Raw genomic sequence first — 13,973 nt, 5'->3', positions numbered from 1 at the left:
TGAATTTCTACTCCGTAAGAGATTCTGGACAAATTATTCCTCTTTAAATCTACGCATATCTTGAAAATTGTTAATTTTATGGCAAACAAGATTCCCACGCCTCACAATCTTGTAGTGATTAAATGTTAGTACCCTAGCCCCAACATAAAATTATCTTAAAGTTAACAGTAACTTACTTTTCCAACAACCAATTTGCCACATGTTTCACTCAAACTGCTCTGGCATTACTTTCAATGTCCTAAGTGGTTTACCTCTACTGCTTGCGCATCTAATCGCCGTTTATTTAGTATCACTTTGTGTATTTCCCAAGTTACACTCCAAATCTCTGATCTTGACTATGGGTGCTGTCTGTATGAAGTTTAAACGTTCTCCTTGGGTTTTCTCCGGGTGCTTCGGTTTCCTCTCGTGCTCCAAAGACGTACAGGTTTGTAGGTTAATTTGCTTCTGTAATTCTAAACATCATCCCTAACATGTAGGATAGTGTTAGTCTACCAGGTGTTTGCTGATCAGTGCAGATTCAGTAGGCAAAAGGCAAAATGACCTGTTTCTGTGCCATAAGGGTAAAGTAAAGTCACATGGAAATCAATTCACCTATTACTTATAGAATGTAGAACAGTACAGCACAGGATGAGACCCTTTGGCCCACAATGTCTGTGCCAAACTTAATGCCAAGACCAACTCTTATCTGACACCAGTCGGCCCTTATCCCTCCATTTCCTGTCAATCCACATGCCTATCCAACTTATCTTAAATGCCATTATGGTATCTGCCTCCACCACCATCCCTGGGAGTGTGTTTCTGGCACTCACTATCTTCTGTGTGAAAAGAATTGTTCCACATAACTCCTTTAAACGTTGGCCCTCTCATCAAGTAATGGACCCCCAAGGTCATTCTGTACATCACTTTGGTAAAGGGTTTTGCCTTTAATTGTATATACTTTCCCATTCCCAACTCTCTTTTCCAACATTCTCCTCCCTATTCCAAGCAGTCTGAAGGGTCCCGACCCAAAATGTTATGTCCATTTCACTCCACAGATGCCAGAGTATTTCCAGAACATTTTTTTTTGCTCAAGATTCCAGCATTTGCAGTTCATTGTGTCTCAATTTTGCATCCAGTTGGCTAGCTCACTCTGGACTGTTCAAAACCTATCGACCAGCCAACCATGTAGTAGATCTTAAAGGCCCTGTTAAAGTCTATGTAGACAATGTCAACTGCTCTGCCCTTGTGAATCCTCTTGGTCACCTCTTCAACACCATACTCAATCAAATTCATGAAACATGATTTCCCATGCACAAAGTCATGCTGACTCTCCCTAATAGGTCCTTCCCTTTCTAAATGCAAATAAATCCTGTCTCTCAGAAACCCTTCGAATAACTTTCCCACCACTGATGTACAGCATACCGACCTGCATTTCCCCAGCTTGCAGCCCAGGTTAAATAAAGGCACAATATTATCTATCCTTTAGACTTCCAACACCTTACCCACAGCTAACAAAGATACAGAAGTCCTTTCCAGGGTATCAAGAATTTCATCCTTTGCATCCCACAATGTCCTAGGATATGTCTAGTCAGACACTGAACTAACCCCCCTTTATATGCTTCAAGACTGGCAACACCTGCTCACCGTCATGTTTCCTGAAATCACTAATTCCCATGTCCTTATCCACGGTAACGGACGAGAAGTTTTCATTCAAAGTCATGCCCATCTTCTACGGCTGCACACATAGATTACCACACAGATTCTTCAGCAGATCTACTCTCTACCTAATTAAACTTTTGTTCTTAATATATCACCTTTTTGCCAGGGATATCTCATGGCTCCTTTGCCCTTCTAATTTCCTTCTTAAGTATACTCTTACATCCAATACCTGTTCATAACTAATCTCACTGCTGTATTTTTCTTCTTAAATCTGCATTTCTCTTCCACACACAACTTAATCTGTTGATAGTGCTGGCTGGATAGATGTTGACCAATATAGTTGCGTGTCCATGTCCACAATTATATTCAATGGTAAAATATATTCCTTTGTTGCTCATTTTTTAAGTGGTCTGAAGAGCCATGTGCAGCTCACCTGAATCAGAGAGACGGATATCAAGCACAAACTCAAGGACAGTTGAAGGAGCAGCTTTATCAGGAAATTATTCATTACTTTGATAAAGGAAAGGTAAATTGAATTAGTTAAGCTGTATCAATATGTATAATGGAATGACAAATACATGGTTTTCAATTGTAGTACTCATATTGTTTGCCCAGTTTGTAGATTTAATATAATACTGCGGAGCCTCCATTTCAGTAAAAAAATAATCTATGCATAAATAATTATTTCATTACATCAGTATTTAACAAGTTAAAGTATAGCTATTACATATAGGTATGCTGAAAATCAAAATTCTTTGCATCCCATATGTAAAAGCCGGAATTTATCTTATCAGAAACTCGAAAATTATGTTACTCTGATACAATAATCTCAAAGTTGTATTCGCTGCTTTGATCTGTACCACATGTGTTGACTGTATAGCTATTAAGCCATTTAAATATTTCAAACTACCATTATCTATCAGAACACGGCACAAGAACAGGCCTTTTGGCCCACTATGAGTGTGGTTAGATAAACTTCAAAGCTAAGTTTATCTAACCTGTTCTGCCTGCACATGCAAATACGTGCCTATCTTAAAGCCTCTTAAACGGCACTATCGTATCTGCTTCCACCACCATCCCTGGCAGTGTGTTTCAGGCACCCATCGCTCTGTGTAAAAAAATGTGCAGCAGAAACCCTTTAAACTATTTCCCCCCTCTGTCCTATAGTTTTAAAATGTCTACCCTGGGAGAAAGTTTCTGTCTACCATAGTAGATTAGTTAAAATAGGCCATAAAATTATTATGATTATCAAATATATAATAATTATTATTATAACGATAAGCCATCTCAAACAAGAAAGAGCAGATGCTGGATATCTGATTTAAAATAATTAAAACAATTAAACAAATATTTCTAGCATTTCTTTTGCTTTTATTTACCATCGTATTGTCAAAAAATTGATAGATTTTCACTGCAGAGATGTACATTCATGTGATGAAAGATTGCATGCAACGGAAAACATAACGGAGTTCTTAGCAGAAGATGTTAGTAGTAATAAACCAAACATAATAAGCATATTGTCATCTGAGAACCAGGTACCATTCTGTAATCGTTACATACCTTAAACAGCATGATGTACTTAAATTCAATTTTTTCAGATAACTAGCTTAATCCATCTCATTTCATCTAATTAAAACTTAAACATTAATAATCCCAATGGAAACAAATTTCAAGAAAATTAGCCCATTCAAGATTACATTGGTATTACCCTGTAGTCATGGAAACAATATATTCTGAAACAATAATTATATATGTTTAAATGCAATATACTTTGTTAATTAATAATATCTGCCAATTGAATAACTTTAAAATTGATATTATTTCAAACAGCATCCCATTGATACAAGGTTCCTTAAGCTTGGGGAACTGAAGGTTTTCTGGTTTCAAGGAGTAAAATTATGCTAAATGTAATGCTCACATTCTTCCCACGCAATTTTGAACTGGATCAGAGTTTTTTAACTGCCTCATTTTTTGAATTGCCAACACCAACATAATCATAATCACACAATTTTTCATTGATTGCAAAATGACACGAACAATTTATGTGTTAAAAGGTCACATTTTCTATTTTTAGATACACTCTACTTACGATAATTTTTTTTCAGATTCCTAACATTCATGTGAGAATAATGTGCTTGTTAATTGTACACTGACTTTGCATATTTTAAATATTGCATTAAACACTCTGGCTCATGTAGTTAAGAAGTTCCTTAACAATGGGGCCATGAGCTATTCAAATTCATCCGTGATTTTGACTGTTACTTTGTTTTAATTATAAACTTTTCTACCTGCCTCCACGGACACCCCAACATTTACTATTACCCTTTCATCCTTTTTTTCATCCACAACATGGTGACAATTCCCTTATTATTCCCCAAGCCTACATTTTAAGGAAGGAAATAGCTCAACCTTTAAACAATTACTTTGCTTTGCATTTATCATTATAGTGTGGAAATACATATTTAAAATACCAGGAAGTCAGGGATTTGATAAGAGTGAGGATCTTAAATAAAAAATAGCTAAGATAAAATACTGGAGATAATAATGGGATTAAATTGAAGAAATTTCCATTTTTGATACTTAATATTCTCAGATTGTAAAGGTGATGGCTGCAGAAATAGTGGGTTAATTGGTTGTAAACTCTCCCAGATTTTCTTCCGTTCTTGAAAGGTGTAGAATTGAATTCAATTTTACTAGGGTTGCTTGATGCCACATTTAGTGATTTGCTACCTTGATGCCACCTCCTAGATTTAAATACTTTTGTCCTTGCTTGGATCAAGGTGAGCATCTCTGGTAGAATGCAGAGAGAATCTTTGAGCAAGTTATTGATGAATACATGTTGCTTGATAACACTCTTTATAGTATCATCCTTCGCTTTATTGACCGTTGACAATAGATTCATCAGATAGTAATTGGTTAGAGTAAAACACTTTTTGTAGACAACGCTTGATGGCTGGGTGCCTTATTGCTTTACTGGGAGGTTGCCGTTAATTCTAAAGCAAATATCCATTGCACTACAGCCAGCTTGAACTTCTGACATTTAATCATGTAAACAACGCCATGTCCAAGACTCAAATGAACTCAGACGTCTAGAACCTCTGGTCAAGCTCTGCTGGCAATTTTTCTCCATTGCATACCACTGTTGCATATTGGATAAAATATAGTACAAGGGTGTGAACTGGCTGAATTTTCCAGCACTAAAGCTGGGAAATCTGTCTGCAAAAACGTGCTACATTTGATTAGACAAGTAGACTCTGAGGAAAAAGTAAGTTACATTTCTTTAAGCAAATGATTTTACTAATTTTTGAAATATTTTAAATTATTGCACTTTATAAAACTTTGAATATATTTTTAAAAGTTTGTAATTGTTTAGTTGATATTTGATTAGCAGGTGTCACACAGCAATGGCTTTGACAAACAGCAAAGCCAAGGGGTTAGCAATGCCAGCCATCAAATATATTTTCCAGATGTACTGTAGAAACAAGGATATTCTCTGTTCGATGATGTTGACCTTGGCAGTGGTAAGGCCTTCAACATTGAGCTGCAGTAGCGCTAAACCTCGACAGTTGGCGGCATTTAACGGTGCCGCCTGGCCTGGGGAGGCATGGCTTTTAGCGGTCTGCAGACGCGGTAAAGACATTAGTTTTGTGGGCTTATGAGCTTGTAAGCTACTCGTGGAGGAGGCCGCGTATAGGCTGTCTTTGTCTCCTCCATGCCAAGAAGAACATCCCCCGCGGTGTACGTAAAGCCTATGTTCCCTGCTGGGATGACAAATGTGAAGATCTACTTCGCACCCACACAGAATCACAAACCAGCGAAGATGTGGACAATGCAGCGAACGACCTAATCTGCAACTAGATGAGAAAAGCAGGCAAAGATGGACGGAGACAGTGGAATCAATTGATTTCACACACTCCAGCTGTCAGGCGTGGCAATCCATGAACAAGTTGATGGGTAGGTCGACAACCTCAGCACAGTGTCCCATCACTGCAAATTCCATTGCGTCGCTACGGCTGAGCAACGGCCGCTTCCCCAACGCAGACAAGGATTTCACCAGAACAACATCGACGAGAGTCCATGAGCTACACAGGGCCCTGAGATGCGACTCCAACCTATCCCACGATTTCACAACACAAGAAATCGAGCAGGCCATCCGACGGCTGAAAACCGGTAAGGCACCAGGCAAGGCAAGAAGGCAACTGACTGGCTGTGCTCCTTCCTCTCCATGTGTTTCCGCTGCCTGAAGCAGCCAAAGTTCTGGTGCCGTGCCATGGTGATCACTCTGCCGAAGCCAAACAAGCCTAGCGATGACCCCAAGGGATATCGACCCATCTCACTGCTGTGTGTTCCATATAAGCTTCTGGAACGTCTCCTCCACACACGTCTCAATCCAGTGATCAACCCCCAGCTGCCTAAAGAACAGGCTGGCTTCCGAAGCGGTAGGTCAACGGCGGACCAGGTGATCCTCCTGTGCCAAGACATAGAGGACAGCTTCCAGGCAGGGGAGAAGGCAGGTGCTGTCTTCTTGGACCTCACAGCTGCATATGATATTGTCTGGCTGCATGGACTACACATGATGCTTCTGGAAACCATCCCAGACAAGCACATGGTGAGCTTCATCATGGAGATGCTGAGCAGCCGCAGCTTCAGGCTATACACCAGCAGCGGGCAATGCAGCAGGGTGAGGAAACGTAAGAACGGCGTCCCACAGGGCTCAGTGCTGGCACCAATGCTGTTCAACATCTACATCCATGACCTGCCTGCAACCCAGTCAAAGAAGAATGGCTATGCTGATGACCTGGCCATCCTACTCAATAAGCCATCCTGGGAAGCAGCAGAAGAGGGCCTCTCTGAAGACATGAACATCCTGTCTTCATACCTGAGGAACTGGCGCCTTAAGCTCAGCATGGGTAAGACAACATCTTCAATGTTCCACCTCAACAACAGGGAAGCGACCCGTGAGAAGAAGGTCATGGTGAATAAAGCCTGGTTACGGTCCCAGCCCGTGCCCACGTACCTCGGTGTGAAGCTCGACAGAACGTTGTCATTCAAACAACACCTGAAAGGTGCCAAGGCAAAGACAAGCGCCCGTGCCGCACTGATACGCCGCCTAGCCGGCACCACATGGGAAGCCACGACGAAGACACTGCGCATGTCCACAGTGGCCCTGGTGTTCTCAGCCGCCGAGTACTGCGCCCCGGTCTGGTGCCGTAGCCCTCACGCCACGAAGCTGGATGCTGCCCTCAACAGCGCCCTGCGGACTGTCTCCGGATGCCTACGAGCCACCCCAGTAAACCAACTGCCCGTCCTCGCTGGCATCGCCCCAGCCAACATCAGACGAGAAGCAGCCACACTGGCCCTCTCAAAAGGCGCAGACCAGTGAATCCCACCTCCTCCATCAGATCGTCATAGAGACACCACGACGAGTGCGCCTCAAGTAACGGCAACCCTTTGCCACGCAAGCTCAAGAGCTGCTCTGCACAACACCGACTGACGCTTCTAAGGCCGGCTAGGTCAAGACGAGATGGAGAGACCAGTGGAAGTCAGCGGAACCATCTAGGCTACACCAGTACATCAATGACCCATGGACGTCCCTGGCCAGGACCTGCCCCAAAAGCAGTGGACAACCCTCAACCGCTTGAGGACAGGCATCGGACGCTATGGAGTAGCGATGAAGAGGTGGGGCCTCGTGGACAGCGCCTCCTGCGAGTGTGGGGACCCAACACAGACAGTGGAGCACATTGTCACCAGCTGCCCCAAACACCGGCCACTGAATGGTGAACGAGGTCTGATTGACTTGGACGATGACACGTTGGCCTATCTCGCCTCAATGGAGCTGTAGGTCTAATTGACATACGACAGAAAAGAAGAAGAAGGATATTCTCCAACTGATTTATGCAGGAGACTTATTTTTGGCCCAATTTCTATGCATGGCCTTATTGTCTATGGATCATGTTTTGCTAAGCATATAGAAAGTTTAAAGTTTTAAGAACAGCGGGCCATTCTTAGCATGTCTCATCTAACGTATATCTCATCTAATGTATCTGGTTTTGTTAAGCATATAAACCTGGGTGGTATCATAAGCCATAAGGAAGGTACAAGTAATGAGCAAATTGAAATCTACAGATTTCACAATGCCAGCAGGAGCAAGATATGAGAAAATGTGAGCTTATTTTATTTAGTAAGACGAATAGAAGATCTGATTTCATTTTTATTTTTATTATTTTTTGTTTTTTTGTTTATTTTATTAGAAGTTAATACAGTACAAAACAATACAGTGGTACCTAATTTGAGGTGCCAACTATGTCATAACGTAATACATTCTATGTACAACCTCTGGTTTTATGTTTTTGAAAAGGAAGTAAAAAAAACAAAAAAAATAGAGAGAAGAAAAAGAGGAAAAATAGATAGTAGAAAATAGAAAAATGTGAAGAGTGTATATAAGAATAGAAAAAATAGAAAGTAGAAATGGGAGAAAAAGACCCTTAAAAAAGAAATTTTCAAATCTTTATTCGGAGATGTAAATCTATCCACGACCTGACCTGGAATCAGTAATCTTTACGGTACCGCTGCATCACATGATTCCAAAAAGTCGATGAAAGGGGACCAACTCCTTAAGAATTGGTCATATTTATCTATTAGGCGGAGTCTCATTTCTTCAAGGTGTGCTATGGCCATCATATTCCTAATCCACATTTTAATAGTTGGTATAGCTGTATTTTTCCAAAATTTAAGTATCAATTTCTTTCCAATTATTAACCCATAATTAAAGAATACTTTTTGGTCTTTATTTAAATTGATATCTTCTACTATTATTCCAAATATAATCCATTCCGTATTAGGTTCTATTCTTGACTTGAAGAGCTTTGTAAATATATCAAATATATCGCTCCAAAATGTATTCAACTTTGTACATCCTACAAATGAATGTGTTATATTGGCTTTTTGAAACAAACATTTATCGCATCTGGGAGAGACGTTTCATTTTTAAATAGCATAAATCTTTTTAGATGTTCTTATATATAAAATTACTTTAGACTTTAGAGATACAGCGCAGAAACAGGCCCTTCGGCCCATCGAGTCCCCATACACGCTATACAACATACTAGGGACTATTTATAATTTTACCGAAGCCAATTAACGTACAAATATGTACGTCTTTGGAGTGTGGGAGGAAAGCGATGCACCCGGAGATAACCCAGGGTGAACGTACAAACTCTGTATAGACAGTGCCCATAGTCAGGATGGAACCCGAGTCTCCAGTGCTGTAAGACAGCAACTCTACCATTGTGCCGCAGCTACTTTTAAGGCAAGAAAAATTACATGGTATGTTGAAACAAAGACACAAAGTGATGGAGTAACTCAGCGTGTCACAGCGTCTCTGGAGAACATTGATATATGCGTTTCGGGTCAGGACCCTTCTTCACATCCAGACCTTCACGTACTTCACATCCAGACCTCGTGCCCCACCGAACTCATCTCCACATACCTTGACTCCATGCTATCCCCCTTGGTCAAATCCCTTCCCACCTATGTTCTAGACACCTCAGACACTCTCCGCCGCCTCCGCGTATTCCACTCTCTAGGCCCTCACCCCCTCATCTTCACCATGGATGTCCAGTCACTCTACACCTCCATCCCCCACCAGGATGGCCTCAAAGCCCTCCGGTGCTTCCTCGACCAGAGGAGCAACCTATACCCAGCCACTGACACCCTCCTCCGCCTAGCGGAGTTGGTCCTCACCCTCAACAACTTTACGTTTGACTCCTCCCATTTCCTCCAAACACAAGGCGTAGCTATGTGCACACGCATGGGCCCCAGCTACGCCTGCCTCTTTGTCGGGTACGTTGAACAATCCTTGTTCAATACGTACCAGGGCCCCATCCCCGACCTCTACCTCCGTTACATTGACGACTGCTTTGGGGCCACCTCCTGCACCCACACACAACTGACTGACTTCATCCACTTCACCACCAACTTCCATCCGGCACTCCAGTACACCTGGACCATTTCCGACACTTCCCTACCATTCCTTGACCTCACCATCTCCATCGCAGGGGACAGACTTCTGACCGACATACACTACAAACCAACTGACTCACATGGCTATCTGGACTACACGTCTTCCCACCCTGCCCCCTGTAAAGACTCCATCCCCTACTCCCAATTCCTCCGCCTACGCCGCATCTGCTCCCAGGATGAGACGTTCCACACCAGGGCATCGGAAATGTCCTCGTTCTTCAGGGAACGGGGATTCCCCTCCGCCACCATAGATGAGGCTCGCACCAGGGTCTCATCCATACCCCGCAACACTGCTCTCTCTCCCCATCCCCGCACTCGCAACAAGGGCAGAGTCCCCCTAGTCCTCACCTTTCACCCCACCAGCCGGCAAATACAACAAATAATCCTACGCCATCTCCAACGTGACTCCACTACTCGCCACATCTTCCCATCTCCCCCTATGTCTGCCTTCTGCAAAGACTGCTCCCTCCGCAACTCCCTTATCAATTCTTCCCTTCCCTCCCGTACCACCCCTTCCCCGGGCACTTTCCGTTGCAACCGCAAGAAATGCAAGACCTGTCCCTTCACCTCCCCCCTCGACTCCATTCAAGGACCCAAGCAGTTGTTCCAGGTGCGACAAAGGTTCACCTGTATCTCCTCCAACCTCATCTACTGCATCCGCTGCTCTAGATGTCAGCTGATTTACATCGGGGAGACTAAGCGGAGGTTGGGCGATCGTTTTGCCGAACACCTCCGCTCAGTCCGCAATAACCTACCTGAACTCCCGGTGGCTCAGCACTTCAACTCCCCCTCCCATTTCCAATCCGACCTCTCTGTCCTGGGTCTCCTCCATTGCCAGAGTGAGCAACATCGGAAATTGGAGGAACAGCACCTCATATTCCGCCTGGGTTGCTTGCGTCCGGATGGCATGAACGTTGAATTCTCCCAGTTTTGCTAGCCCTTGTTGTCTCCTCCCCTTCCTTAACCCTCGAGCTGTCTCCTCCCATCCCCCCGCCCTCGGGCTCCTCCTCCTCCCATTTTCCTTCCTTCTCCCCCCCACCCCCCATCAGTCTGAAGAAGGGTTTCGGCCCGAAACGTCGCCTATTTCCTTCGCTCCATAGATGCTGCTGCACCCGCTGAGTTTCTCCAGCATTTTTGTGTACCTTCACGTATCCAGGTCCTCCAGCGATACTGCATGAGCCGCTGAGTTACTCTAGGCACTTTGTGTCTGTATTGGTAACAGAGCATCTGTAGATTCTTTGCGTCTACATGGTATTTCGGCCTTCGCAAAAGGGCATTGGAGTATAAAAGACTTGCTACAGCTGTACAGGGCTTTAGTGAAACAGAACCTGAGACATGACATTCAGGTTTGATTTCTGCACCTAAGGTAGGAAGGAAATTAATTGCAAAGGAAGATAATTAGATTGGTTTTTCGAATGTGAAAGCATTCCTCCAATCTCCTAGCCTGGATTCGTGCCTTCTGAACCAAATGCCTTTTCTTTTGTTAATTAGCCCATTTCAAGTTCAGAACATATGTGAAGTATGGTGCTTCACTGCCAAAGATAGGGTGAAATCAAATTATTTTTGGTGTAGAATGATTTGGTGTAGAAAGTATTCAAGTGATATACAGAACAACATGATTTTAAAGTAAAGTAACAGATTGCACTATTCCTGGGACACATAATCTGACTCTTTGGGCAACGGGATCCTACCACCAGCCACTTCTTCCTATCTCCATCCCTTTCCGCTTTACGCAGAGAAAGTTATCTCCGCAACTCCCTAGTTAACTCGTCCCTTCCCACCCAAACCATCCCGTCCCCAGGTACTTTCCCCTGTAACTGCAGTGGATGCAACACCTGTCCCTATACCTCCTCCCTCAACTCTGTCCAAGGTCCTCGACAGTCCTTTCAGGTGGGGCAGAAACGAAACGTCACCGATTCTTTTCTTTCCAGAAATGCTGCCTGTCTCGCTGAGTTAAGGGCCTGTCCCACTTTCACGACCTAATTCACGACCTCTGCCGAGTTTGCCCTTGACTCGTACTCGCAGCATGGCCGTCACAAGGTCGCAAGAGGTCGTAGGTAGGTCGTGATGCTAGTCGTAGGTACTCGTGGCACCAAGTAGGTCGGGGCGTTTTTCTAGCCTGATGAAAAATGTCCACGAGTAAAAAAGGTCGTGAAAGTGGGACAGGCCCTTTACGTGTCGATTTTGTGTCCATAATCTGAATCTTTACCAGCAGAGAGAATTGTTGGAATGGAATGTACTGATTATGTATGACTTTGAAGTTCACTGGACTTAGTACTGATTATTTATTAGTGGGTAATTGTTTGGCATTAATATTTTGCTCTGTATTCCATTTTTCCTTCTTTCTTATCAGATGTGGGAAGAGGCCATTTCTTTAGGCAAAGAACTAGCAGAACAATATGAAAATGAATTGTTTGATTATGAGCAACTCAGTGAATTGCTGGTAAGATGCATCAAAATGCCAAATGCCAAATATTGATAATTCATGTTACTTGCTTGAGATGTTAATCATTCAACACATTGTACTAATTTTGCAGCAAAAACAAGCTCAATTCTATGAGAACATTGTCAGAGTTATACGAGCAAAACCAGATTACTTTGCAGTTGGATATTATGGTCAAGGTTTTCCTTCATTTATTCGGGTAAGAACATGTTCATATTTATTTTTTAACACAGTACATGATTTTGACTATTTAAAAAAATAAAAAAATGTTTTTATTTAATTAAATAAGAGAGATAGCAGGAGTCTAGCCATATCTATCTTTCTAAAATATCAAAATTTGGAAATATTATGGAAAGAAATATGATTGGGAAGATGTATTGTGCTTTGAATAACTAATTGGAGTGTGATATCAATAACCTCATGAATATTAAACTATACAGTGCCCTCCATAACGTTTGGGACAAAGGCCCATCATTATTTATTTGCCTCTGTGCTCCACAATTTGAGATTTGTAATAGGAAGAAAATCACATGTGGTTAAAGTGCACATTGTCAGATTTTAATAAGGGCAATTTTTATATACTCTGGTTTCACCATGTGGAAATTACCGCTGTGTTTATACATAGTCCCCCCATTTCAGGGCACCATAATGTTTGGGACACATGGCTTCACAGGTCTTTGTGATTGCTCGGGTGTGTTTAATTGCCTCCTTAATGCAGGTATAAGAGAGCTCTCAGCACCTAGTCTTTCCTCTAATCTTTCCATCACCTTTGGAAACTTTTATTGCTGTTAATCAACACGAGGACCAAAGTTGTGCCAATGAAAGTCAATTATAAGACTGAGAAACAAGAATAAAACTGTTAGAGACATCAGCCAAACCTGAAAATTACCAAAATCAACTGTTTGGAACATCATTAAGAAGAAAGAGAGCATTGGTGAGCTTACTAATTGCAAAGGGACTGGCAGGCCAAGGAAGACCTCTACAGCTGATGACAGAAGAATTCTCTCTATAATAAAGAAAAATCCCCAAACACCTGTCTGATAGATCAGAAACACTCTCCAGGAGTCAGGTGTGGATTTGTCAATGACCACTGTCCGCAGAAGACTTAATGAACAGAAATACGGAGGCTACACTGCAAAATGCAAAACACTGGTTAGCCGGAAAAATAGGATGGCCAGGTTACAATTTGCCGAGTACTTTAAAGAGCAACCACAGTTCATAGAATCATAGAATCATAGAAAGTAGGTGCGAGAGTAGACCATCAGGTCCGTCGAGCCCGCACCGCCATTCACTCATGGCTGAACACTAAACAGACACACTTACCCACAAACAGTAGACACAAGACACAGAACACAAGACACTACCCTCCCCTCTATACCGCTATCACCCCTCTCCACCCCAAGAACCGCGTGATCTCCTGGGGGAGGCAAAAAACCGGATAAAAACCCAGGTCCAATTCGGGAAAAAAATCCGGGAAATTCCTCTCCGACCCCAATCCAGGCGATCGACACTTGTCCAGGAGATCACTCAGGTCTACTATACTAACCATACCTAGGTCCATATCCCTGCCCTCTCCCCGTAGCCCCTTATCCCCTTGGCAGCTAAAAAACCATCTATTTTTGACTTAAATAAATTTAACGTTTCTGCTTCCACTGCTCCCTGGGGCAGTGAACTCCACAAACTAACTACCCTCTGGGTGAAGAAGTTCTTCCCCATCTCAGTTTTAAAAGAGCCCCCCCTCACTCTGCAACTATGTCCCCTAGTTCTAGCCTCCCCGATCATTGGGAACATCCTCGGTGCATCCACCCGATCAAGGCCCCTCACGATCTTATACGTTTCAATGAGATCGCCTCTCAATCTTCTAAACTCC

General features: G+C 42.9%; 1 protein-coding gene across 1 annotated transcript in view; it reads left to right on the top strand.

Moving 5' to 3' along the window:
• LOC116981051 (dedicator of cytokinesis protein 1) overlaps nucleotides 1-13,973 on the top strand; it is a 413,994-nt gene that overhangs the window by 314,871 nt on the left and 85,150 nt on the right. The window contains exons 38-40 of the mRNA XM_033033698.1: nucleotides 2,045-2,164; nucleotides 12,014-12,103; nucleotides 12,198-12,302. Coding sequence (XP_032889589.1) covers nucleotides 2,045-2,164; nucleotides 12,014-12,103; nucleotides 12,198-12,302 — 315 coding nt within the window. The remainder of the gene's footprint in view (nucleotides 1-2,044; nucleotides 2,165-12,013; nucleotides 12,104-12,197; nucleotides 12,303-13,973) is intronic.

This window comes from Amblyraja radiata, chromosome 15, assembly GCF_010909765.2.
Source record: "Amblyraja radiata isolate CabotCenter1 chromosome 15, sAmbRad1.1.pri, whole genome shotgun sequence".
Lineage (NCBI taxonomy): Eukaryota > Metazoa > Chordata > Chondrichthyes > Rajiformes > Rajidae > Amblyraja > Amblyraja radiata.
This window is presented reverse-complemented; position numbering and strand designations above follow the sequence as displayed.